The 25,806-nt window shown below is 44.2% G+C and overlaps 1 protein-coding gene across 2 annotated transcripts in view; it reads right to left on the reverse strand.

The window, feature by feature from the left end:
* THEMIS (thymocyte selection associated) overlaps nucleotides 1–25,296 on the reverse strand; it is a 129,128-nt gene extending 103,832 nt beyond the window's left edge. Inside the window, exon 1 of one of the 2 annotated variants that reach the window (XM_019479475.2) lies at nucleotides 25,046–25,296. In XM_019479475.2, coding sequence (XP_019335020.1) covers nucleotides 25,046–25,136 — 91 coding nt within the window. In that variant the 5' untranslated portion in view covers nucleotides 25,137–25,296. The remainder of the gene's footprint in view (nucleotides 1–25,045) is intronic. The other variant, XM_019479474.2, reaches the window with a different exon arrangement.
* Nucleotides 25,297–25,806: the final 510 nt, after the last annotated feature.

The raw sequence follows: 25,806 nt of genomic DNA on the forward strand, positions 1-25,806 counted from the left end.
CAGGGTGAGAGAGACTATACATTTTCATCTAAGAGAACTCTAGCTAAACCCAGTAAGATAACAATAATACAAACAAAAATAAAATGAAATAATGATTGAATTGGCAACATCCTTTGCACTGCAGGGAGCTGAGATGTTGCATAATTCAATGCAGTGTATGAGAATGTACCTGTCCTGGGCACTGGGGTGTGTATGGAGAGAAGGAAGGTGAGGATTGTTGGAAAGCATTGGAGGACCAGTAGCATAACTAAGGGTGGACAACTGGCACATGAGACTCAGGTGCTCAGTAAAGGGGGGTACCAGAATGGAGGCAGGGAGCCTCCAGCCGCAAGAAGTAGAACAATGCCCATTTCAGCACCAGAAGGGCACAAATCCGATCAGGTACAAGTCCCCTGTCTGTAACTGCTAGTTAGGTCTCTACAGAGTATTCTTGGAATTGAATGATTTCACTTTTGTATTTGTTGCAAAGTAGGTGGGTTAAGAGCTTAGATGAAAGATTCACTTCAGCCACATCAATTGAAAGCATCGCCAAAATAAAGCCTGAAGATTGTGTGCAAGTGCGTGAATGGGAGGATGGTTAAGATAATGCCTGAGAGACGAATGAACACTGCAGTGAAAACCTACCCAAAACACCTTTCCACTCCCAATTTTCAGGTCCCTATAAGGGGAAGTACTTCAGAGCAGCATTTTTGCTCCTGCAGTTCAGGAAAGCACATGGCAGACACTTATCACATACCCTGAGCACTGAGGATTACAACCATCCTTGTCCCCCACTACATACACACTGCCTGATCTGCTTCACAGGGAATCCCTTCCCACCATCCATTTGGACTGTAAGCTTCTGAAAAAGGAAATGTCTTTTTGCAATACATTGATACTTTGCTTAGCACAATGCAGCCCTAATCTAGAATTGTGATCTCTACGTGCTTATATAATACAAACAGCAACAATCATTACACAAGATTGTGTAATTTATGCCTCTCTGAGTGACCTTCAATTAATCTGGCCCTTTATGTAAGAGTAGGAGAGTCACTGCCCTGAATAACTATACAGGACCAATCTGTCTTTCGTAAGGCAGAAACTCAATCCTATAATTACATAATATTCCTTTAGTCCCTAAGCGATTCTATTCTAACACAACTGCCCTGCTGAACCTTTGTGTGATGTACTGACTGCTGCTCCAACACACAGGTGAAGTATTATTATAGTTCTTGTTCCTTTAGTTGCACTCTATGGCAGATTTTATGATACCTTGAAAGTGTGTGTGCAATATTTATTTCATGTTAGAGAGTGATTAAGCAGCAGCAGAAGAGGGCAATACTCTTTAGCAGATGAGAAACCTCACCACCCTCCATAAACTGCACACAGATCAAAAATAATGATGAGAGTGCCAGATAAGGTGAATCCCAGAGGACTTGGCATGATGGATTCTGGTTTACAATTTACATGGATATATGAACAGAGAATGCCACTATCCTGTTCACAAAATGTATCTTTCCCAAATGTGCTAGAAAGGAAAGTGTGTTGCTTACTACACCTTTACATTTCATTTAATTGCACGTTTGGGATCAGATTCCTTACTGCACAATGCTGACCCATTAGAACCCAGGCAGAAAATGAAGTCAATCTCTGTCAGTTTCCTTGGCAGCAAGTGATTTCTTAATAAATCATCCATGTCAGCAATGGTAAAAGATGGGTGATTTTATGACATCTCTATAAAACTCCCAGTACCCTTACAATAAGGAGATTCAGCTCAAGAGATTCAGCCGATTTCCTATGCTGGCAGTCCAGACCATGAGAAACTTTGACTCTTAGCCTTTTCTACTAGTCGATAATCATTTATAGATTGAGATGACTACCTGTATTTACAACATGTTTCTTTTCTTTCTCTTTCTTTCCTCTAGAAGCATGAAATGCACAGCCAAAGTCAGTGGCATATACATGACTGGGACCAGGAGAATACCTTTAAAACAGTGAGATTCAAATTTCAGTTTTCTTTTTCCAGTTCCCTGATGTGGGTGGTCTCCACTGATTTCTTTTAATGAAAGCTTCAAGCTGGGCCTCCAATCCTGCCAATTATGCTGTGTTAGAACAAGACATCACAACTGGCCTTCATCACAACTCTTTCTGCTTGAATGCCCTGCCCCATTATTTATGGTAACACACTGCGTGGTTTCATATTGCAATACTTGTTACTGAATTTTATAGCCCCTTCCTTCAGCAATCCCTTTGCAGTTGAGGATGACTGTCTTCCATGATTGTCTATCTTATTTTACAGCACACTAAATGTGTGCCCTCTCTTGATTTTGTTGTTGGTTGCAACTCTTCAATGTTTTCCTCAACTGCTATCATTGATAAACCCTACAATCCTCAAAAGGCAGGTTCCGGGTTGTTGTACATCTAGCTAGGTAAGTTACAACTTTGGTTGATGTGCAACATTTTTCTAGCAATACGGTATTTACTGAATGCAATTTTGTGTTCCATCTGCAGCACGTTACAGAAAGGAGGCACAATTTGCTCTCACACATAAGTTCTTTTTGGGTCTTCCTCTATCCCACCCCCATTCTAAAATACAAATTCAGAAAAAGCTTACATGTTTATTCTTTGTGTACGAAAAAGCCTGTAATATACACAAAGGCAAAGTCTTTTGTATGTGTGATATCTTTTATTGGACCAACTGCATGGTTGGGATATATTTAAATAAACTTTTACAAAACAGTACGTTCTTCTTCAGGGCCTGTTTACACAGACTATTCTAATTGTGCAGTTGGTGCAATAAAATAAAACTCACAAAAATACTTGCCTCTCGCCTATTTCCTGGACCATCATTATTACAGCATCATTCCAACCAATATGCGCACACACTGACCTGCATTCATCCTTCTGGACACTAAGGCTCAAATCCAACTTCCCTTTAGGTTGGTAAATAGCAGATAACTTTAGCCACATGAATTTTTAGGTCCTACTTCTCCCTGCATAATTCACCTTGCCCTTCTGAATATACTCAGAAGGGATCTGCTCCAGCCATTTACTCTCTGTTGCAAGACTACTCCATCTAGGAAGGCACAAACTCTGTGTAAGTGGGGGGGGAAAAAAAGTGGTGGTGCTTGTGGTGGTGGGTGTTCCTATTCTTTAGTCCAGATAGCTGACTGGTTATAGCATTTGCCTAAAGAGTGGCTATAGGACCCCTCCACTGCATCTATCACTTCCTAGCAAAGTTTCCAAATAATGAGACAAGCTAAGCAGGACTAAGAATGCTTTCTCTCCCATTGTTGGATCTTATGCCTTAGGCAGCCTAAAAGAGAAAGCCTGACCCTGTGGCTCACTGAGGTGGGCACTGGCCCCTGTTCCCATCTCTGTGGAGTTTTTTTTCCATTAATAATCAGTGGTGAAATGGACAGACACCAATGGGAGCAGATGCAAGGACCAGAGCTCAGGGCTCCCTCTGTTTTATGGCCAGAGCCCATCTCATCAAGCCAGGTAGTCCATGCCAATCTTCATTCTGCCACATATAGGCTACTCCTATCCAAGCTAGCTGTCTTAAAGCCTGATTAAGTAGCTCTACAACACACCAAAGTATAGACATATCCTAAGGGTATCGCTTCTGCACCGTGCCCAGTCTTTGAATCTTTCAGGTCCTACAGTCCTCGGGGAATCTGGATTGCCTTTATGGTACTGCTTTTTTTCACCACGCCACCATTTTCTGTATCATACACCAAAATAAGTAAGTGGCTTCAGTGAACAGTTCACCAAGTCAGTAGTTACCAGTTGCTCCACCTGAATCCCAATAATGAAACAGTAGTAAGTAGGAGGCTGTATTCCAGTTTGAGATCTTGGTTTTATTGATATATACCTAGGGTAACTTTGGGTGATTATTGGCCTTCAAAGGAGTTGCTACAGATTTTTGTCAGTGTAACAGACCCAACATGCAGAATTTAGACAGAGCAAACACAACAAAAGCCTTGCCATCAGAAACATGAAATAATAACTTGGGTGCCTTGGGCCTGCCAACTTTGGGCCACATGATGGAGCGCGAGGATGGTGGGACGGCATGGAATGCTGAATGCCAGAGAGCAGGGATGCTGAGTACTGCTGGCACTGCTTTAAATCAGCGCCCAGAGCTGATGTCCTTCTTGCCCCACTGTATTTGGCTTACTGCATGCCATAACCAAGCTACCAACACCACCAGACCTTGATGGCGCTGGTACCTCTTTGGGTCCAATTGTATTGGGAGCATTGATTGTAATTCTGTATTGGTCTGAAGCTAAATTGCTCAAACCCTGACTTTAGTCCTTGCTTGGCAGCTTACCTGGAATAGTACAATAAGATAACCCTTTTCTCATCCGAAATTAAGTCCAGAGTGATTTGTCATCTAGGCATTTACACCAAACATTTGTGCTGATGAGGAGTGAAACCAAAAGGCTTCCAGAGGGACAATAACAAAATCTTTTTCCATTAATCTCTACACGGTTAGTCTTATAACATTGTCAGGGACACTGCAGGGAGCCTATGTGAATCATGAAAACCTTATTTAAGTTCTGCACTGTGGAACCCTGCATAAAATATATTGTGCATTATGAAATGAAAAAAAAAAAGAAAGAAAAATGGCATTTTTAGTGCACTATTCATTGTCAGCATGCAAATTTCCTGTTTTCCCCCTCTTAACCACAAAGAAAACATAGCATACATTGAAAGCTTAAGTCAATTAACCTCAAGGATTGATTCTTTTCAACTGCAGAAAGATGTATGAAATAGAATGCAAAACCATCTTAGTGAAAGCTCAAATAAAGCAGCCTATTTACAGTGATCAAACAATGCCCCTGAAGGCTGTAATTAAAGTGCTGGTTGCCTTTGAAACCACCTTTTTTGGATTGCTACTTTGTTCAATAAAAACTACATTTATATCCTTTTATAAACTCATCTCTGGTTTGACAATCCATATTAGCAGCTGCTGTGATCACATCAAAGCAACCAAAACAATTGGATCAATAGCTTTTTCCCCTGTCTTGCCTAAAATGTTAAGCATCTGAAAAAAATTCTAGTATGAATTCTTTTTTATTTGATTTCCCTTTCATTACATGAACAATACAGTTTCTTCTTTCGTTAAAAAAATAACAATATGAATTATAAATACAATACATGCATGAAATAAATCAAGTTGCCTTATATCATGAAAGACATGACAGTACACAGCAAAGTACACGCATTCAAGAAACCCACAGTAGAAGTGATTTTTCAAACTGTACTCTAAGCACCCGCAGTTACGTCAGGAGGAAACAGAGCACACATTAGCCCTCATGGGTGGAGAATGGGGTGGGGGTAGGGGTGGGGGCTGGGAGCTTGCCTACATGGCCCAAGCCCAGCAGGTAGGGGGAGCTCTTGCATACCTCCTAACAGGCCCCCTGGGCTCCCTGGCTGCCAAAGACTCCCAAGTGGTTCTGAATAGCCAAACCACCACTGATCATAGCTGCCTACCTGGATCTGATGCAGTAGTGCCTTGTCATGGCCATGAGCCAGCTGTCCCATGCATTCCCACCCCGCATGCCCTGCACCTGCTCTATGTGTGTGTGTGAGAGAGAGACAGAGAGAGAGACAGAGAGAAATCTTGCAGGGGAGATGCAGGGTAGGGAACTTCTTACCTGGCATCCTACTTTCAGGGTTACAAAATTAAAACCAGAGACTTCTCCATGTAGAAGCTGGACAGTTATATGATCCTGAATCCACTAGACATCTGAGAGAGCTGCAGCCTTGGAAACATTGCCACACAGGACACCAAAGACTGCTGGCCCTTCCACATGGGATCACTGGCCCCTTGGCTTCCATGGCCATGCCTTCCCCTTTGAGGACCACAGACCTGCAGCCTTCACTGATGCCTGGGGCTCATGTCAGGCATCCAGCCCAAGCTAGGGGGACATCTATTCCTTGCAAGGCTAAGCTACTTCTCTGTAGTGGGACCTGGACCACAAGTGGGGCCATGGGGGGGCTCCTCCATGGGCCTCCTGGCAAGGGGTGTGGATAGGCTAGGACCGCTGGGCTCTGGTGCCAGAAGCTACCCCAGCAACAACCTGCCACAGTGGTCTGGTACGCTGTGCTCTCCTGCCCACTCTGAGTACTCCTGCAGCCCTTCAAGAGTGGCATGGACCCACTTGGGGGGCCTGTACCTACAAGGCAGCTGCCAGTGGTCCAGAACTGAGTGCATTCACTTCCTGTCCTGATGTTGTGACTCTCTTAGCTTTGCTGTGCCATAGGGTGTCTCTTCCAAACAGTGGGTGGCCATCTGGAGCCCCCGGTCATGCAACTCAGCAACCTGGATATAAGCACCCACAGCCTGAAAGTAGGAGGTCCATTTCCCCCATACACAGCCCAATTCATTCCCCCTGCAAGTCTTGCAGCCCCTGGTGACAGGAGTCAGCAGTGCATGGCCTGAGCTCAGAGGCTGCCACCACAGCTTGTAATGTCTCTTCTTCATTTCGCCAGCACCTTGTATGCACATCTTTCATTCACTCAGCAGGTGTTCAGCTGGCCATGCCCGACTCACCAGCTGGCCTTCCATGCACAGATGTGGAGCCTGCAGACAAGGGGAAGGGGTTGCTTAGCTTACAGGAGTGGGCAGGTCTGGGGCTGGGATGGGCCCACAATCATGAGAGGAGGTGTGGGGATTGCACTGAGGTGTCAATACAATGAGTGCCTGCACCATGAGAATTGGAATCAGCCCACTGGCCTTCACCCACAGATTAGATCGGGGAAGGGAAAAAGTGCTGCTGGGCTACTTGCCAGGTGCAGAACCAGGGAGTTACCCTGGCAATGAGAGCCAAGCAGCTGAGATGAGGGTTCCCATGCGGGAACTTGCAACTCTTTCCAAGAGTGGGAGGGAGGGAGGGAGAGAGATCTGGCAGTTTTTTGGCAAAGGGACATTTTTTCCTTGTTCCTTCAGTGGTTGTCAGACATAGCTGTGTCATAGCTCCTGTCCCTGACCTAGGGGTGTGCTCTGCCAACACTGCTGTTTATTCTTTTGCTTGCTGAGCTCAAGTAAACGCTATCGATGCCTTTCTGTGAATACTTTGAGGGGGAGGGGAAGCTGTTTATGCTCAATATGGCAAATATTTTGGGCCCAACTCAGAACTCTTACTTCACACCCTTATAACATGGAAGACTTCAGTGTAGGGGATTCTATTACTGGCATGGTATGAGTTTCAACCCCAAATAGTACCCTGCCAAATGTTATTAGATTTCAGTTTTTCATTCTCACCTTTTCTTTCCCTGTCCTTTACTGGCACTGTAAAAAGTCCCTGTTTGAAAGAGATGCCAGTATAAATATAGATGGTACAAGTGAGAAGGCACAAGGCACCACAGTGTCAAATGGCTGTTTTGCATTATTACTAATTCATTTAAAAAAAGATGGAGATTATGGAGGTTTGAGGCAGAGATGAAAAGAAATCATCTCCTCTCATTACTGTCCATCATCCAGAGCTGTAAACCTTCAAGAACAGACATAAGCAAAACTATTCTAGTGTTGGACCCTATGGAACATATGGAAAACCATATGCCTGGTCCAGATCCAAGACTGTAATGCAAAAACTTCCCCATGCACCTAAATTGAAATTTCATATCTAAGGCTTTATCCCTCCTGTATGTGAAAGTGGCTTTTGAATGAACTATGCAAGCACAGAGAGTTTTAGGTTCAGAATTGAGAAATAACTTAGGTCTCGGGCAAATACAAATTTGGTTTTAACACGGCACTGTTTGCAACAGAACATTACAAAATAATTCTGAGTGTGAGTAGCCACTTACTGCATCAGATGACTCTGAAATCACTTTGGAAAATGCATGATGGAGAGAACAGATATTATGGACTGTAGGTACTGAAAGCAAGAAATAGTTTACTTTTTTGTTATTTTTTTCCACACAAAAGCCTTCAGATGGAGTAAAAAAATAGAGTTCTATTAATGTATTTCAGGCAAGATTTTGCTTCATAATCAACACCACGCACACATAACTGGCTCTTATTCCTATTTTCTTACAGGTGTATAATGCTCAGGGCTTTACCTGATAAGCCTTAGTTGGCTTCATTCACCCTGAATGTCCTGTACTCTCTCTCCTCTGTCCCCCAGACTGAAAAAACTGTTTGGCCACTGACAGGCATGAGAAAAACCCCAAACCAATACTTAACTGGAAGGACAAGCACATTAGTTCAACCCAGCTGCCCAGCGTCTGTATAGGCTGGGTACTTCAATGGGGCTTTTTGGCACTTTTATCTAATAGCTGATATTAGACAGAAGCACCAAAAAGCCCCACTGAACTACCTGATCTATACAGACGTTGCGTGAGCGAGGGCAAACTAAGGTAATACATTTTCTGGGCATGCACTGTGCTTGGCACAGGGGCATACCACGCCGAAAGTAAAGCACCCATTTTTTTCACCTCTGTAAGCAGCCTTTGAATATTTTAACTGCTCTTACTGATTACCCAGTTGAGGATGTGGTTTTCCCCAGCTCAGGCAATTTCTCTAATTCATTGTTAGAAGAAAAACAAGGACAGGCTAGAGATGTACCTTACAGACTAAGCAGTATAGTATAAGGACCCAATCCTACTCCACTTGAAATCAAGGGGACATTATCTCAATTTTAGATGCAGGTATTACTATGTTTCGACAATTTACACGTGACTGAGGGACTGTGTGATAAACTTTAAAAAACAAACAATCCCAAAGTTCACTACACTATCCATTAGACCACTTCAGCAAACATACAATGGGAGTGTGACTGTCCTGAGTGCAAACAAATAAAGCCTTTCCAAACCTTTGAAGAATTTCTTGAGAAACTGTATTGTCCTGGCCCTGCAGGTGGCCGCTCCACTTGCTGTCCTTCAGAAACACACAGCTTCTTATTGACTGGTAATATTAGGGTGCCAGCTAATTAGGCAATTAAAAAAGAGCTGATGGACTACTGACATAGTACCAAATATCTGGTGATCCTGGCCACGTCCCTGGAGATCCAGGGGTCAAAAAACGCAGGCAGAAAAAAAGTGGGGTGGCATATGCAGGGACATTGCGTGCCACCCAAAACCAGAGCCTGGCCAACTGAAGCCATCGCCAACTGCCGGCCAGGCTCCAAGCTACAGGAGCCATGGGTGACTGGTGCCTCCTGAGTCAGGTGAGGCACTTGCTCCCCCCCCCCCCCCTCCACCCAGGGGCCAGTCAGAGACTGGAGGGAGTCCCCATCCCCTCCCCCTCAGTCAATCCCCCCCACAGCTGATTGCGCTGACCCAGAAGTGACAGCGGCACTCCCAGAAGAGCCAGGGGCACTTCTCCTGGCACCCCCACTCCCCAGCTGGTGCTCTTGGGGGGGCACCAGTGCTCCCACCTGCCTCCCTGCCCATCACCTAAGCAGGGAACACTGGCGGTCAGGGGGTGCACCAGTGCTCCCAGAGGGTGCATGTGCACCTCCGTGCATCCCCCATGCATCACCACTGGGGAAGGACCAGCCCGATATTCAGGCAGATAAGACAAGCTCTTGCTAAAGCTGTAGCACCACCCTGCGGTGGAGGTGGGGGCAGTACGGTGGAAACAGTACAGTGGGGGAAGGCGCGGGATGCCGCAAAGCCCCATGGGTTGCTGGCAGAATATGACCTAATGTAAGATGTAATGGGAACTGATACAGATGTTCATTATGATACTCTAACCTACAGTGCTGAAGTCTGATACTACATCCATCCAGGGTCATCTTAGAGGGGGATCTGCCATTTTTACAGTGCTTTATGTGCCTTTATGTGCATCTGTACAGTTATGGTTATAGAGCACTTTCTGTGCGTTTCCCGTGCAATAAATGTAACTTCCGTACTTGGCCTATATGACTGAAATCTGTATTTTATAATATATGCTAAAATGGAAGGCATTAAGATAGGATTACTGTTTTTTCCCCTAGCATAGGGTCCAACTTGGTAGCTACTCAGAGTGAAACTTCCATTGACTTCAATGGAAACTGTGCACACTCAGTGTCTCAAAATGAGGTGCTCCATTAAGTTATAATAGTACTTAGTTCTTATAGAACACTTTTCACCCATAAATTTCAAAGCACTATCCAAAGGCAGGCACTTTACAAACAGGACAACCAAATCACAGAAAAGTGCAGATGTTTGACTAAGGTCTGTGATCACTCTCGTGCTGTGCCCCTTAAGGCACAGTATCACTTCCTTTTTCAGGATTAGCACAGTCTGCTTCCCTCAACCACCCAGTGGCTTGCATTCTCTCCAGCCACATCTTAGTGTTTTAGTTCATTATGCAGACAAGGTTACTTGGGTGAATCTGATATCTTTTATTAGACCAGCCCAAATAGTTGGAGAATAGTTATTAAGCAAGCTTTCAGGTTCAAAAAGTCTTTGTCAGGCTAAGGAAGTTTCAGCAGTTGGTGTGTGCTCTTCCTGAATGGAATGCCATTCTTGGGCATGTTTTCTCTTTGTGCATCCCAGGGCATTAACAGTAGGTCCCACACAACCAACTGGAAGCTAGCCTCACTCCAGTCACTCATGTGCATGACTGTCTTCATGCCTCCCCTCAAGGTCTACTCTCAATTTCAACACCAACTCCATGCCCAATAATATTTCTGGGCTTGACCCATCTGCAACTCAATCTCTAGGGCTTGGCTCACCCACAAAATGACCCAGGTGTTTTAACTGTTTTCAATTCTTTTTTTTTTACTTCATAAGGGTACAATTGTTCTTCTCCCCAGGTCTTAGTGATCCCCTTTTTTTCTCCTGGCAGAGCTCCTGCCTCCAGACCACAGAATCGTAGAAAATTAGGGTGGAAAGACACCTCAGGAGGTCATCTAGTCCAACCCCCTGGTCAAAGCAAGACCATCCCCAACTAAATCAGTCCAGCCAGGGCTTGGTCAAGGTTAAAAACCTCCAAGGATGCAGATTCCACCATCTCCCTAGATAACTTGTTCCAGTCCTTCACCATCCTCCTAGTGAGAGAGTTTTTCCTACTATCCAACCTAAACCTCCCTTGCTGCAACTTGAGACCATTGCTCCTTGTTCTATCATCTGTCACTACTAAAAACAGTCTAGCTCCATCCTCTTAGTTAAAGGCTACTATCAAACCCACTCTTTTTCAAATTTTTACTAAAGCATTTGGATATGTTTCTGTAACTCACCGGTGGTGGCTATCTTTTATGTGAGGATTGTATTAAGAGGTGAGAGTAGAAGCAAGCAATTCTGTGCACCTAGGCCAGTAGGTGCCCATCTACACAGAGGGAAGAACTGTTTTCAGTAGCAGAACTATGCAGTCTAGGGTAGCAGACAGAAAAAGATTGCCTGAAGACATTTCCTTCACCATCTCCCATTCATCTGCCTAGCTCTTTAGTTGGACTTCCTATATACCCTTAGAAGGAGCCAGGGCTCTCCTCTGTGCCTGCAGCCTGAAAGGCACATGATTCCTTCCTATATAATAGGGATAAGAGTGACTTATTACAGGTCAAAGAAAAATCACTGTCTGAGCTGGAAATAAAGCCCAGGTCTCCAAACTCCCAGCCCGGTCCATTTCATGAGCCTCTGCTAAACCACACCTTTAAGGATGCAATGGGTTTCATAGTACCACTAGTATCTTTATTTTCCTAATAGAGTTAGAAAGTTTGCTTTAGCAGGTGAAACACAAGATTTTGATTCCTTGGGCTTGAATCTGTGATGGGTCAAAATCAGGTTTTTACCTTTTAAAAGCATCCAGTTAGTTATTGGCAGCTGATGAGTTTTTTTAAAGGAGATCTTAAAAACCAAGGTCCTAGCTGCTTTACACAGTTACTAATAATTCCCTGGCAAGTTGTATAACTACAGGGTCTTGCCTCTGTGTCTTTTTCCATATTTCCCTTCCCCCCATTATTTTGTTGTACACTACCAGTACAGTGAATCCTCTTGTTCCAGGCCATAGGTGACTGTATTTCAGTGAATGGTGAAGTGGCTCTTGTCTGTATGAAGCCCTGACCTCCTGGGGTATCTGCTCAGTCAGAGTTACAAGATAGTACCCAGAATACAAAGCAGCTTAACTGACATCATAATTTTAATAAAGGTGTTGTAAGGCTCTTTTGTAGCAATACAAAGGGCACAATGTATTCCTAATTAGTATCAATAAAGCAGAACCAATTCCTTATGGGTATTGTCTACAACTAGTGTTTAACCATCTGTAGAGGCCAATTTTTTGCAGTGTCGGGCTGTCTGTTTTAAAGCTGGGTGGTGAGACTAAGCATTTTACAGCAGTCTGATTCTTCTGACTAAGCAGGAGGGAAGAGATGCCACACTGAAACAGGCACTTTTTTGTTTTGTTTTGTTTTTTGGGGGTTTTTTGTTTACAGTCACTTGTTTCATGAGCCTCCAGACTGAAATTCAGGCTCTGCAGTTGCAGCATAAATTCAAATAAAGTAGCTTTGTGTGGGGAAGTGCACAGAGAAAATAGAATTCAGCTCCAAACTAAGAAGCAATGCATGGAGGTGCCCAACAGCCTCCCACAGACTGTTACAACCCTGAGCTGCAAAGTAGTCACAAACGATCAGCCACAAGTATGGGCTAATCTAGATTTTACCAGGCATGTTCCTACTTCTTCCCCCACCTTTCACATGCAAATCTGACCTAGAGCTCAGCTCCTCAGCTTTCCATGTACTATGTACATTGAGTTTCCTTGTACATTCACTCCTCAGTTATGTCTCCCCTAGGTAATAGGATCACTATTTTTATGACATTATTCACTGCAGTGAATTTAGCATCTAGTTCCTTTCAGCCACCTTCCCAGATGCAGTGACTTTCCATCTCAGTAAGCTTGACAGTAAGCTTCCAAGGTTCCCCTATTAATGATAATGACTGAGTGCAAATTTGTTCAGACCAAGACCCATATCTTCAAGAGGTATTAGGTACCTAACTGCCATGGAAATCAACTCAAAAGGAACCCTGCTACAAAAACAGCCTCACCAGTAGATCACGTCCATCTTACCTGTGCTGAGGAGGGCCTGATTTTGCAAGCACTGAACCGTTAGAAAACAAAGAGCATAGATTTATCCTTCTACATAGCAAGTAAAACTTTAAATGTCAAGTGCTTTAAGCCATTTCGATTTTAATGGAATTCTTTAAAAATTACTCCAGCATTTTCTGATTTATTTCTTTCCTGACGACTTTATAACCCTTTTTACTATTTCTCATCTTTCTAGAGGGCTCAAACTTCACATGCAGCTGCAAAGCTTGATGCACACAGTACCCATGATATAGGAAAGAACAACCAAAACCACAGCTCCAAATGCAACACTTAAAACTTTTTGTTGGTTTTAACGCTAAGAGTCAGAACTAACAGAACTATAAATATAAGGTAGCTGGTTGCAGAATGAGGGCTCGTCTTGTAGACTGTGGGTCCCAGGTGGTTTAACTGTTTTTTAGTCTTTTTTTTTTTTTTAATTCCTAAGGGTGTAATGGTTCTTTTCTATAGATTTGAGCAAGGAAGGGGCCTTCAAGAACAGACAGACCACTCCAATTCAGAAAGGAGATCCATTCACCACCTTGGCACTAAATCAACCCTGTTACTCCAGATTACACAGTCAACAGTCTATGGGTCCAGAGTACATGTCTAATGAAGGGGAAAGACTGAGTGGGCAAGGGAAGAGTGCACTAGGCCACTTGCTAAAGCAAGGCCTAGGCATGTACATAACTTTAAGCCTCAAGAGTTGCCCTGCTAAAATCAATAGACCTACCTAGGTTTTAAAGGCATGTAAGCATCTGTTTAAGTGTGTGAATAGTTGTATTGGGTTTAGCAGCAGGCAACTGACAATCTTTTGGATCATGGTGTACACGTAAGAGTCTAGTCATATGCCTGATGAGTCTGTTTGTGGCACAGCTTGTTATAAGTTTCACATATGTTGTCTGAGTTGGAGTCCAAGTTTACAGCACACTGCTTTCTTCTTTCTCACTTTGCTTCCATCCTCTGGATCAAAGCCACTTCATGTTGAACTGCACCCAGGGCCAGATGTTCCCTCCGGATCAGACGGGATTCTGCATACTCCTCCCAGCTTTCTATGTTGATGTTAAATTACTTCATATCATTTTTGTGCACATTGTGGTACCACCAGAGGGCGAGTCCCCACATGCAGGCACATGCAGTTTGTAGCAAACATTCAAACATGCCTCGTGATGCAAATTTGTGGTGCGAGGCCAAAATTTGCTACCGAGGTTTCCTGGTAAAAAAATAGAGCAAAAGTGGCTCAGTGCGCACTCAACAATCACGTGCCAGCACACACAGAGGCTGGGCCATCCAGAGCAACACTCTGGCTTCCAGCCAGGTCTCCATGCTGCCCGACCTGAGTGCTGCTGCTCCAGGCCACCAATTAAGACTGATGGGACTAGCACTGTGGCTGCTCCCAGCCTCCAGCTCCTCTCAAGAGCTGGGAGGAGCTGAGCAAGGGCAGTTTGCCCATTGTGAGACAATCTGTCCTGCACCAAAGCACGTGTGCAGAGGCGTGCACTGCAGCAATTTGTGCTGCTGCAATTTGTGCCCCTGCGTGTCTGGACATTGTCTTAGAAGGTGACCCCACTTTCTACAGCCTTCTCAAATCTTGCTATACAAAATATTCTTGGGGATACAGTTTCCTCCCATTCTCCTGATATGCCTGATCCATCACAACCACCTCTTTTGGATTGTGGTTTCTAAATGTGTCAGTCCTGCACACTGTAGTACCTCTGTGTTTGGTATTCTGTCTTCCCACTGTATTTTCAGGATCTTATGCAAACATCTCATATGGAAGCTGTTCAGGCTTTTGATGTGCCTAGCATATGTAGTCCACATTTCTGAACCACAAAGCAGGAATGACAGCACAGAAGTCTCATAGCTTGGGTTTAGTAGGCGGCTTAAAATTAAGTGTATTGCTGGGTCAGGCCAGAGAGTTCAGGCCTTTAAAGGATCAAATCTAAAGAGAGATGTGGTTAAATACATTTGCTTCTCTGGCCCCATGGATATCACAGAAAGAGGTAACAAAGGGTGTTACTCTCCTTTCCACAAAGGTCACTAGCCCTCCTGAGAGTTTTGTGCCCTTCCCTGGAATAATCCTATTTCAACAGGACCAAGGGGCAGGAACAGAGGCAGCCAAGGCCCCTGTGAAGATTCAGTGCCTGTGGGTGTGGATGGTCCTGGACACTGCCAGAGTATCTGGGCAGGTTCTCAGGTGTACTTGATAAATTAGCTTGCATCTGGCTCTCCAAGAGAACGTTGTTTAGGGGGAGGTCAGGATGATTCCCCAGGATTTCTTGCCCCAAGGTCCTGTCAATGCAGGTTCTTTCCACAGAGTCTAAACTGCACCAAAGGAAGTTACACAGAGTTAAATCCTCCTTGCCTTCTTTGCTTGAGTCATCTCATTGAAATCAATGCCATGAGTAATATTTGACCCATTAATGTCAGCTGTTGCTATCACACAGTTGTAACCTCCAAAGTGTGTTTTCCTTGCAGGATTTTATTGAGAATAAAATGGTCTTTAAATCTGCTTAAACACTTGAGAGCAGAGTTTATAGTGGTACACGCTGATAGGCAGAGAAAATTTATTAACAGCCCCTGAATACTGATCACACAAGGAAATCCACATGACAAAGTGATTTGTTATTCTGTGCTCTTCCTACGGGACTTGTTCTTTTCACGTGCTGAATCAAAAGGAGCTGTGCATGTTCAGAGGACTGGACCCTCACCAAAGAAAAAAATCCTTATTGTTTCCACTGACAAATTTGTCATTAATCAGTGTATTAGTAACACAAATTTGCAAGTGCAAATGCTATGTAGTACATTTCAGCAATATCATTATATTGAAAATGTGCAATTATTTTTTTGGCATGAGTAACCAAGCCTTCAACTAAATAAATGCTCTAGCCATCTTTATTACTCTACCACACAATAAAATATATCCCTAATTACTATCATCAGAGTCTTTCTTGCTTTGTTCAGTGTTTAGCTTGTGTTTTTAAAAAGCAAATATATGGTTTAAATAACCACGCATAAGCTTCCTCCTTATTTTATTGCTGGCCTATTTTGGGCCAACCCTTTCTAACATACAAATTACCTTAAAAAGTCACTCTCAAGTGCAGAAAAGCTTTTCCTTCTACTTATTTTCTAACTGATGCTGCTAGTTATCACTCCTAGACTAGTGACAGAACAAATGAAAAGTCTAATACAAATGTACCCGTTTTATTCAGTTGGCTTATTTGTTCAGCAAAACGTTCTTCAGTCAGGTTTTTTTTTCCTATTATTTTTCTGATGGTCAGTTGTATTGGTCCCATGCTTGACTCTGGGAAAAGATCATGTGCATAATCTTCTGTGGGCTCTGGAAGGTGAAGGTTACCAGTAAGAACCACAGCAAAGATGAAACCGAAACCGTAGAGATAGCAGGCAGGTGTGGGTATACAGAGGAGGAGGAAACAGCAACAAACCGATGCGTATTCACAGGTGTTGTTCTATGCATCTTGAAAGATCTTTAAAATGGAGATACCCACAGTCTTGAAACTTAACCACATCCTTATATGCCCCATCCAGTACTGGGAGCCTAGCTCAAGTATGGAGCAGCTTTCAGGATCACAGCTAACAGAGAGCCTGATCCTGAAAATGACCACAATCCTCAACTCTCTCAACAAAGCACCTAGCAGGCTCAGGCTCAAAAGACCATGGGTGACTGGTGCCACCTTATTCAGGGGGGGCACATCCCTCCCCAGTGACCAGTCTGGCTGCAAGGGGACCTCCCCCTGGTCCCTATCTCATTGACAGGGCGGGGATCCCCACAGCTGATCTCACTCACCAGCTTCCGCAAGTGGCCACGGCACTTCGGGAAGTGGTCATGGTGCTCCCACTCCCTGGCCGGTGCTCACAAGTGGGGCACTGGTACTCCCACTGGCCCCCCCGCCCATCGCCTAAGCGGAGAACATGGCCAGTCATGCAGTGCACCAGCTCTCTCAGGGGGTGCATGTGCACCCCCACACTCCCCCTATGCATCACCGCTGCAAAAGGCATTAAACTCTATATGTGTGGGATGAGATTGGTGGGGGGAATTCCCTCAAGATGCTGCATTTCTCCACCATTTTCAACAGTAGAAAGACCATGCAGCTGTGGGGAAGTGTGGAACTTGGAGCATTATACTTCTACTGGGCTCCCTCGATTCTCTTCCAAGCCTGTGAGGATGGGGCTCCTCAGCTTCTGGATTTATCTTCCCTGTGACACTAGAAAAGGCAAAGCTGCAGGTTTTGGACAGCAGTCAGACCAGGAGCACTTCTAGCACCCTGGATCATGCAGCAGTTATACAGATAAAGAGCCCTAAAAAGCTCACAGAACTGAACTACGAGAGCAGCCACAAAGACTTCCCCTGTTTGCAGCAGATCTTCAGGGATCAGAATTTTTGTGGGCTTCAGATCCCTGTCATTGACATGTGTGTCAGCCAGAGGTTGCAGGCAAGCCCAGCCCAAAAGTAAGAACTAGAAGGAAACATGTAAAATCCCCATTCCACTTAATGTGAGACAAGGATAATACATTTTATTGCCATTACAAGGGGTACATTTACAGATCCCATTAAGGGTCCAAGTAGCACAAAGAGGAATGAGCCACCCTGGACAGCTTTGCATTTTTCAAGATAAAGGTCTGACACATTTTACTGCCCTGCCACTGGTTAAATTAAGCCTGCAGAAAATTAAATTCAATTACCCATAAAATAATTATATCAGTGTTAAAGCAGACATAATTTTTGCTACATAAAGATGAAAGCTCATGCTTGTATCCTATCGGTAAAAATCAATGTCTATATAATGCTTAGCTCGCTGAACATCAATATTTACTAAAATAGCCAAAGACAGACGTTTAATAAATCAAATCAGTTTCCAATGGAGCTTCAGTAGTTTAATTTTGTAACAGCATATTTTAATGAACTATTAAACTGTCATGTACTTCAGTCTCTAGTTCCTTTCTAATCAGTGCTGATTACTGAGATATGTGTGCCTCTCATTCTATAATCTGCTGCTCCTCCTTCCCAATTTTTCAGCGATCCAACAACCTAGCGTCTGTGACATTAAACATTACGGGGAGGGAAGAGAACTGTGCTACAAACACAAATTGAAATGCAGCCGTGAATCATGACTGCATGACCTATTTAGGCCACCTTTTTTGTGCCTCAGTTTCCGAAGTTCTAAAATGGACTAGTGATAGTGTTTCCCCTCTTATAATGGATTAAAATTACATTGTAATATCGAACTTTTAGGATTATTAAGCATGACCATGTTCATTCTAAAAAAGATAAGCTGTTTGAGGTAAAGACTGTCCTCATTTTCAGGCTTGTGCAAGGCTAATATATTGTTACTACAAATTTAAGACTGTAACTATAGACTCCAATTTGGACTATGGATATAAACTAGGCTCTCAAATGGGAGGGAAGTAACCCAATGTGCACAAGCTATTTAAGATCTTGGCAGTATAACTACTTCTCTCTTAGCCTTGACAGTTAGAGCAGACATTTGGCTATATCCCCACCTCCCCACAAAGAACCTGGTAGCCGCATGAAAAAAATCAGAATTTGGCTGCTGGTATGAGTCAATAGGAAAGCATTACATCCCTGAGCAAGGCAGAAGCATGGGAAGGAATTGTACCTAAGGATTTTTAGGCCCCAGTAATTACCAGTGGGGGGAAAATATACCTAATGTTTGAATTTAATTACTGTTAGCTAAAGTATCTATCCTTCTCAAAGTCAACTGAATTGGAGCAAGGCCAGAGTAACACAGCCCAACTGCCATTTTTGTAAAAAAAAAAAAAAATATATATATATATATAAGTGAATTACCAAATCAAATTAATGCTCATGTTAATTTAATGTGTTTTGTTAGCTGCATCATTATTTTTGTATAAATTGAAGGGGCTGATGCCACCTGATGGATGAATAATTTACTTGAATTGAGAGATCCCAAAGGCAAGGTTGTGCCCAGAAAGCTAAGGTCTAGATTGTACTCGGTGCTGTACAGGTGTAAAAGGCCGGCAGGTAACGAGTTAAGCCTCAGGGAGCATCGCTACCTTCATAATTTTGCTCAGAGGCAAGCATGTGCTGAGTCCTTGCGCAGGTGACCATCTCTGCAACAGCCAGTAGAACCAGTTCCAGATGTAAAACAAACACATGGTGGGCACGTCCAGACAAGGCGGGCTGTACCTGCATGATGCAACAGCAGCAGCGCGGGTGCCAGGTGGCCAGGGCCAAGCCCCACTACTCCCTGCTGCCCCATGAGGGGGCTGTGCCATGAGGCCTTGAGTGGCGCTGACAGCCGTTGTTGCTGCCGGTGACTGCAGGCCATGTGGGGTGCCAGGGCAGGGTGGGGGGCAGGTGAGGGGGGGCTGGGGCCAGAGGGCATATGGGCCCTGTGGGGGGGCAGTAGCCCCTGCAGGGGTGCTTGTAGCCCCTGCTGGGGGGCTGTGGGCCCTGTGGGCCCAACAGTGGCCTCTGTTGGGGGGGCAGTCCGTGAGCTGTGCGGGGGGGGGCTTTGACCTGTGGGGGGCAGGGGAACCACTCTCCTGAGAAGCCCTCCCCTAAGCTCCCCCACACCCACAGTCCCCCCACAATTGACCCCCAAACCCTACACCCCCAAGCCACCCCCACAAACCCCTCACCCACATACCTGGCGCTGTGGGGCAAGAGAGGAATTGGGTGGGGGATAGGCTGTGGGTTGAGAGTGAGGGGCAAGGGCAGGGGTAGGGTACTGGCATATCAGTGCTACTCAGCACTGCACATCCCGGTGAGTGAAGGGGGTAGGGGCAGGCAGCTCTGACTTTTCTATGACAAAAAAGCCAAACGTAAATGCCAAACTGTATAGATATTTAGAATCCATTTTATTATGATGACAGAGGCACTGGTAGGCTTCCAATCTCTGCTTTAAAATTGTAAATATATCAATAAAACATTACCCAACTGATCTCTCTCTCTTTCTCTATAGTGGCCTTTTGTTTTAATTGTGGAAGGACTTGAATTTTGGGCTATTTTAAAGAGTGAATTTCAGATGTTTTTTATCAGAGATTTTGCAGTTTTTAAATAGGGCACTTCAGAATTCCTGCTAGTGAGGCAAGTGGCAGACCCCAGGCAAAGAAACCTGCTCAAAGCTGGCACCTAGGACCCAGCTGGTGGTGGCTGACCTCCTGGCCACTTGGGGTCAGGAGGACATGGTTTGACAGTTCAAAGCAGACCACCACACTGAGAACATCTTTAGCTGCCCAGATGGCAGGGCAGTGGCGCCATACAAAAGCCAACGGTCCTGCCACAGCCCACTGGCAGCTGGCCCAGAGGGGCAGGTGCCTCTACTGGTCATGCAGTCCCCATCCGGGTCTGGCAGGCACGCGGCCTTCGGGCCACATGCTACTGCAGGTGGCAGCAGGTTACAGCCAGGCAGCAGCCCCCACTGCCAGACTGCTGCAGTGGGTAAAGGGTGCAGGGAACTCTCAGGGCTGCTGCAACAGTCCAGCTGGCACAAGGGTAGTGTCCCCAGATACCAATTGGCTGGGCCCCAGAAGCTCCTGAGAGCAAGCACTTCTGAGCTGCTTGCTAGGGCAGCTTTTTATACTGCTGGGGCCAGCACAGCTGCTAGCCCCAGCCTCTAGCTCCCCCTGGATGCAGATCTGGGAGGAACAGGGCAGGGTTATTTTGCCCCAAATGGCAGAACTTGCCCTACAGCAAAATGCATGTCCAGGCACGTGCACTGAGGCAAAAAGACCTGGCTCAAATTTGTACTTCTTTTATTTGAGCTGCTGCAAGTGCACGTGTCTGCATGTGTGGACATGCCTGGTGCATCCATTCATGGTGGTTATGTTCTCCTAAGGGCTTGGAACTCCAGAACAGGGAGGATCTTAGATCTTGTATGTTTACTCACTCCTGAGTTAATAGGGAGACATGTCCATGAGTGGATATAGGATTTTAAAATGTGGGGGTGAAGATGCTTTATTAATATGCTAGAAAACTAGGGTTATTCAGTTTAAGATTGAAACAGAAAAAAATACAACTTTACTGGAATGCTCATTAATTTGCTATATTATATATTATGTATAAAAAAGCACAGCAAACTAGGCAAAAATAATTAAAAGATTCTGTTTCATTAGTCCTATAGTCATTAAAGTTAAAAGTACATCTCTTTCATTATTATAAAACAAAATCTAGCCTTTTTGAGCATCTTAGAAGTGCTTCCAGTGCTTTATTGAAAGTTATTTCCACACCTAAGTTAATGTTTTCGCTAGAGTTAAATACAGTCTGCAGGGCTGTGAAATACAACCTATATTACCAGAAGCAGCTATCAGCAGAATTGCAGAAGAAAGGATAGCTTGATTAGTGGAACAGCAAGATCATTAAGAAGGAGCGAAAATTATTAACACCTGTGGAATGAAAAGTTTAGAAGGAACCAGGTAGATTATAATGATCCATGAAGTCATTTCATTCTCTTACTGTTGCCTGAATAGAAATGCTGCTGCCACTGCCAGGCTTTCAACTTCGGGTGGACCAAGAACCAAAGGGGGATATCACTGCACTAGTGAACGCCCTGCGTGTGTGCAATCCCACTCCCAGTGTAAGTGAGCAGAGAATTCTGATCCAGTAGTATTTCATGCTTACAGCCTACAGGTGTAACTAACTAAAAAAGGCATAAGAATAACAAAGAATCAAGTCTTGCTGCTTTCACAACACAGCTGAAGACATAAGCTTGTTCTTCCATTGCTGTCACTTAGAGCTGACACCTCTTTGATGGACTTAGAATATTCTTACCCACACCATTTCTCACGAGACACAGCAGTTCAAAAGGGCATTAGAAAACCCTGTATTCTTTTAAGACAATACACATGGTGCTATTCTAGCATAAATGAAATGGCAGGAGTTACTTTTCCCCGCCACTGTAACTTTCCTTCATAGACTTTTGAGTTTTTCTACAATTTACTGATTGCAAAAAATCCCCAGGATCTTATACGTGTTCTTCAACTAAAATTGAATCCCTGACTGGTCATCATTTTTTTCTAAGTACTTCAGTAACAAAACCAAAAATCCAGAGAAAAGCAAATCTCATCAGGAATGAATTGCCCAGGCCTCCTTCACAACCACACAGTTGCTATGCTGCTGAAATCAGTACACATATATACTGATTTGATCCTCAAGATCATAGCAATCAGCTCATACTTCTCCCACATGCCAGCATACACAATTAGATGCAGTAAGTGATATCGAAGAGATTTTGAGAAAGAAATGTATCAGTGAAGAATCAAATAGGTGTGGTCCCTCTGGAAATACAAACTGGACAAAGTGGTCTACTCCCCTGTTTAGCCATAACACAGTAACTACATTACATTTTCTTTAAATCTGTGCTCTCTCACTCCAAGTAAAGTGGCTGAAAGCATAGCACAGCCACTGGGTGACTTCCTTGCTTCTACTGTTAGGCCTGAAGGATAGTATGTGACAGTTAAAGCATTCAGAAAAGAACCTCAAGCAGTCAAAAGTTTCAGGGAGAGGTAAAATTGTTGGACAGACAGCTGGCTGACATAGTTTAGTCAGGGATATTTTGGTCGTATTTCAAATTAAAGAATAGGCCTCATGTAGGGGGCTGGATTAGATGGCCTTGTGATCCTAAGTGGAGTAATTTACTAGTTCAGCACAGAACTAGTCTAGCTGACTTGAAACCATCTTTTCCGTCTCCATACAATCCAAACCACGAAGGTGCCAAGCTCCCTGACCTTCCAATGTAGCTAGATGAATGTGCTGAGCCCCTTGCAGAATTCGATCCAACTTATAATGTAGATGTCCCGTTTCCTCCACATCTTGGCGATGATTGAGCATCATAGTTTTGGGAGTCCTGCATTTTTCAGACATGGTGATCAAGACAAGGAGTGGGAAGGGGCAGCTGCTCTCAACACTAAGCTCCCTTCCAAAAGCAGAACATATTTGCATATAGGTAAACACTGTTGTTCTCAGCGTTGTCTCATATTCTGCACTTACACAGCTATTGAAGTGGGGAGTTCTAAGGAGCACGAAGGAAGCCATTGGTAGAAGAGCTTGTGATAGGCCTATGCTACCAAAGCATGAGGGGCAAGACAGCAAGCCTAGTCCTACGTGCAGACATTTTGGTCTGTACTACTGTATCCCTGCGCAGCTCCCCCAGGACCCGTGGCATTTTGATATCTATCCTTCGTCACCTAGTAGCTCTCTCCTCTCAGAAGGGAATCAAAAGTCAAGAAGTCCATTAAACCCTGGTGGAACGGCCAAGTGAGTAAGTCCAGCCAGGAACAATGACACTCGCTAGCGCACTACAGTAGGGTACGTCTACACGGCAAAAGCTTGATCGCAGCATGTGCTAGCAAGGCTCAGCTAGCTAGTGAAAAGGTTGTAGCGTGGACTTTAGGATATGCCGGCAATAGAGTACATACACAGAGTTACTAGGTGATTTGTATGCCTCACTGCTGTTGTTAACTTCCCGTTCTGCTGTACAGACAAAACTAGAGATACAATGATTTGTTCTCGTCTTATTCAAGAGCTTTGATTGCAGTTTTCATTTTAAATAAATTACACACCTTCTACGTAATTTTTCCTAACACTGCTGGAAATTGAAATTTTAATTCACCTCAACCTGGAATTTGACCTATGGGTTCTCAGCCCGGAGATAAAAAGGTTTTTAAATGCAAAGCTTTAGCTGTCAATTTGATCGGTTGTATTACAAATTAAAGAATGGGCAAAAAAAGTATTTTGCAAACATCTGACATGTTTTTTACCCAAGCTAATGGCCACTGTGTGAAGTAGGCAGTTTTGCATACTTGTTTTAAAGCAGCCAAGGCCTTAGAGTTTGAGAAAATGTTGTGCAGTAGACCATGATTTCAGTGGAAATTTTGTCTTAAAGGTTGAAATTCACCTTTTCCCTCTGTGAACCCATCCACCTCAACCATCCACCATCCACACACTGGATAAGAGACTGCAGCTAAACCTTTCCATAGCCAGAGGTAATAGTGACTACGTCATCTCTCCTCTGCCTATGCAGAAGTTTATGGCTTGTAAGTACTGTCATAGCCCATTTCCTAAAGCCAGTCCCTGAAGCCTACTCTCATTGCAGATGGGATTGCTCCAGAGTCCCTCCTGCCACCCTTGCATGGGGAATGCAAAGGACAATGTGACCATTTGATCACGACTCTCTCCTTTGCACAGTGACACTAGAAGCTTTATCTCAGCCCTCTGCACTGCAATGCATTTGAATCTGAGGAGCACATTCCTTTCTTGAATTGGTCCACATTCTTGATTGGTTTGTCACACACAATTTCCAGCAGTAACAAAAGGGAGTGAGTGTTGAAATTGCAATAGCGAACTTTGTCCTCAAGTGGAAGCCTTTTGGACCCTTTACCATGCATCCCCTTCACTGGGGCTTCATGTAGCAACAAGGTTCAGAGGTAAAAAAAAAACCATGAATAGCTAGGAATAGTCAAGGAAAACCCAACAAAAAATTGCAACTCTAATGTTAAAGTCAGAATCACACCAATTCGTACGTATCTATGAATCTTCTCCAGTATTTGTGAGAAAGTGCCTCTCCTTCCTTCTTTCAAGATGACCAAATATACTTCTACCTCTTAACCTGTTCTTTCATTTCCCTATGGAAATTACTGCTACTACTATTACCACCACCTCAGAATAAAAGCATGAGGCTTAATATGTGAACGCTTGAAAAGTGACGCAAGAGCCTTTGGTTATATGTTGTCCATCAACATTAAGCAAAAACAGGACACTCCTATTACCATCCCAGGCTGGCAGGGAAACAACCTTGGCTGTCCCAAATAATTTCAGAACCTTCCCTTCTCCGTGCCCACAAGGAAAATGGATGTACCGAAACCCAGAAGTTATTCTTTAGCTGTCTGCAGCTATGTGTCTCATTCCAAGCAAGCACCTCCTTCCAGCAGAGGAGAAACTGGCCATATTCAGAACTACTGGTTATCTACCATCTTCCCTCCATCCTCCATGGTATCAGTCTGGAGAAATAGCAGAGACTGCACAACCCTCATCAGAAACAGTTTACAGCTCACCTTGGAAGTAAATGCCTGACTGGATTTGGAGGACCCTGGGGAGGCTTCTGGGATCCAAGGAATGGATGAATTTCTCCAGCGTACAGGCCATGGTCTGTAGCAAGGCAGCATGTGGGTTTGTTGTTTAAAAGCCAGCAGTTCCTAGGAGAATCCCCATGGCAGCGCTCACAATTGCATAGGAATACAGTCCAGGACAGCTCTGAGATACTTTTCTCTGCTGGAGGAAAGGGGTGGGGAGGAGAAAAGAAGGGAGGAGCTTTTGCTGCTTCTGTGGGATGGCCCCTTCCTCCCACCCCTGCAGCCCAAGGTTGAGGGCAGGGGTGGGAGGGAACTATATAGTGAATGAACCACAAGAACTCCCATTGCTGCATTTGTGCACGTGCCACTTTAGGCTACAGGAAATGCTGTTTATGTCGGGTGTCAGGGGTAACAAACTTCACAGGAAGGATGAGGACTTCCTGTATTATTCAGCCACAAATGGTTTGGTACCTTAAAGAATAGAAATAATTCATCTGGCCTTGGGAAAAGTAGATGTTGAATGTCAAGCGTATCTGAAGCAGGAAAAATTATTTCATTTACTTTTGGAGGACAGGAAAATAGTTTTGTATTTGCTCTTTTCAGAAACCACAACCTTTCTCTGAGGAGACAAAATGAAACACTTGCATTTTGTTGCTTTTGCTACCTTTAGAACTGATGTGTGCTTGAGAAGGTACAAAATACAGGCTTGTCTGGATCTGTGCTTTAAAACTATAGTCAGGCAG

The sequence above is a fragment of the Alligator mississippiensis genome, chromosome 1, assembly GCF_030867095.1.
Source record: "Alligator mississippiensis isolate rAllMis1 chromosome 1, rAllMis1, whole genome shotgun sequence".
NCBI classification, from domain to species: Eukaryota; Metazoa; Chordata; order Crocodylia; family Alligatoridae; genus Alligator; species Alligator mississippiensis.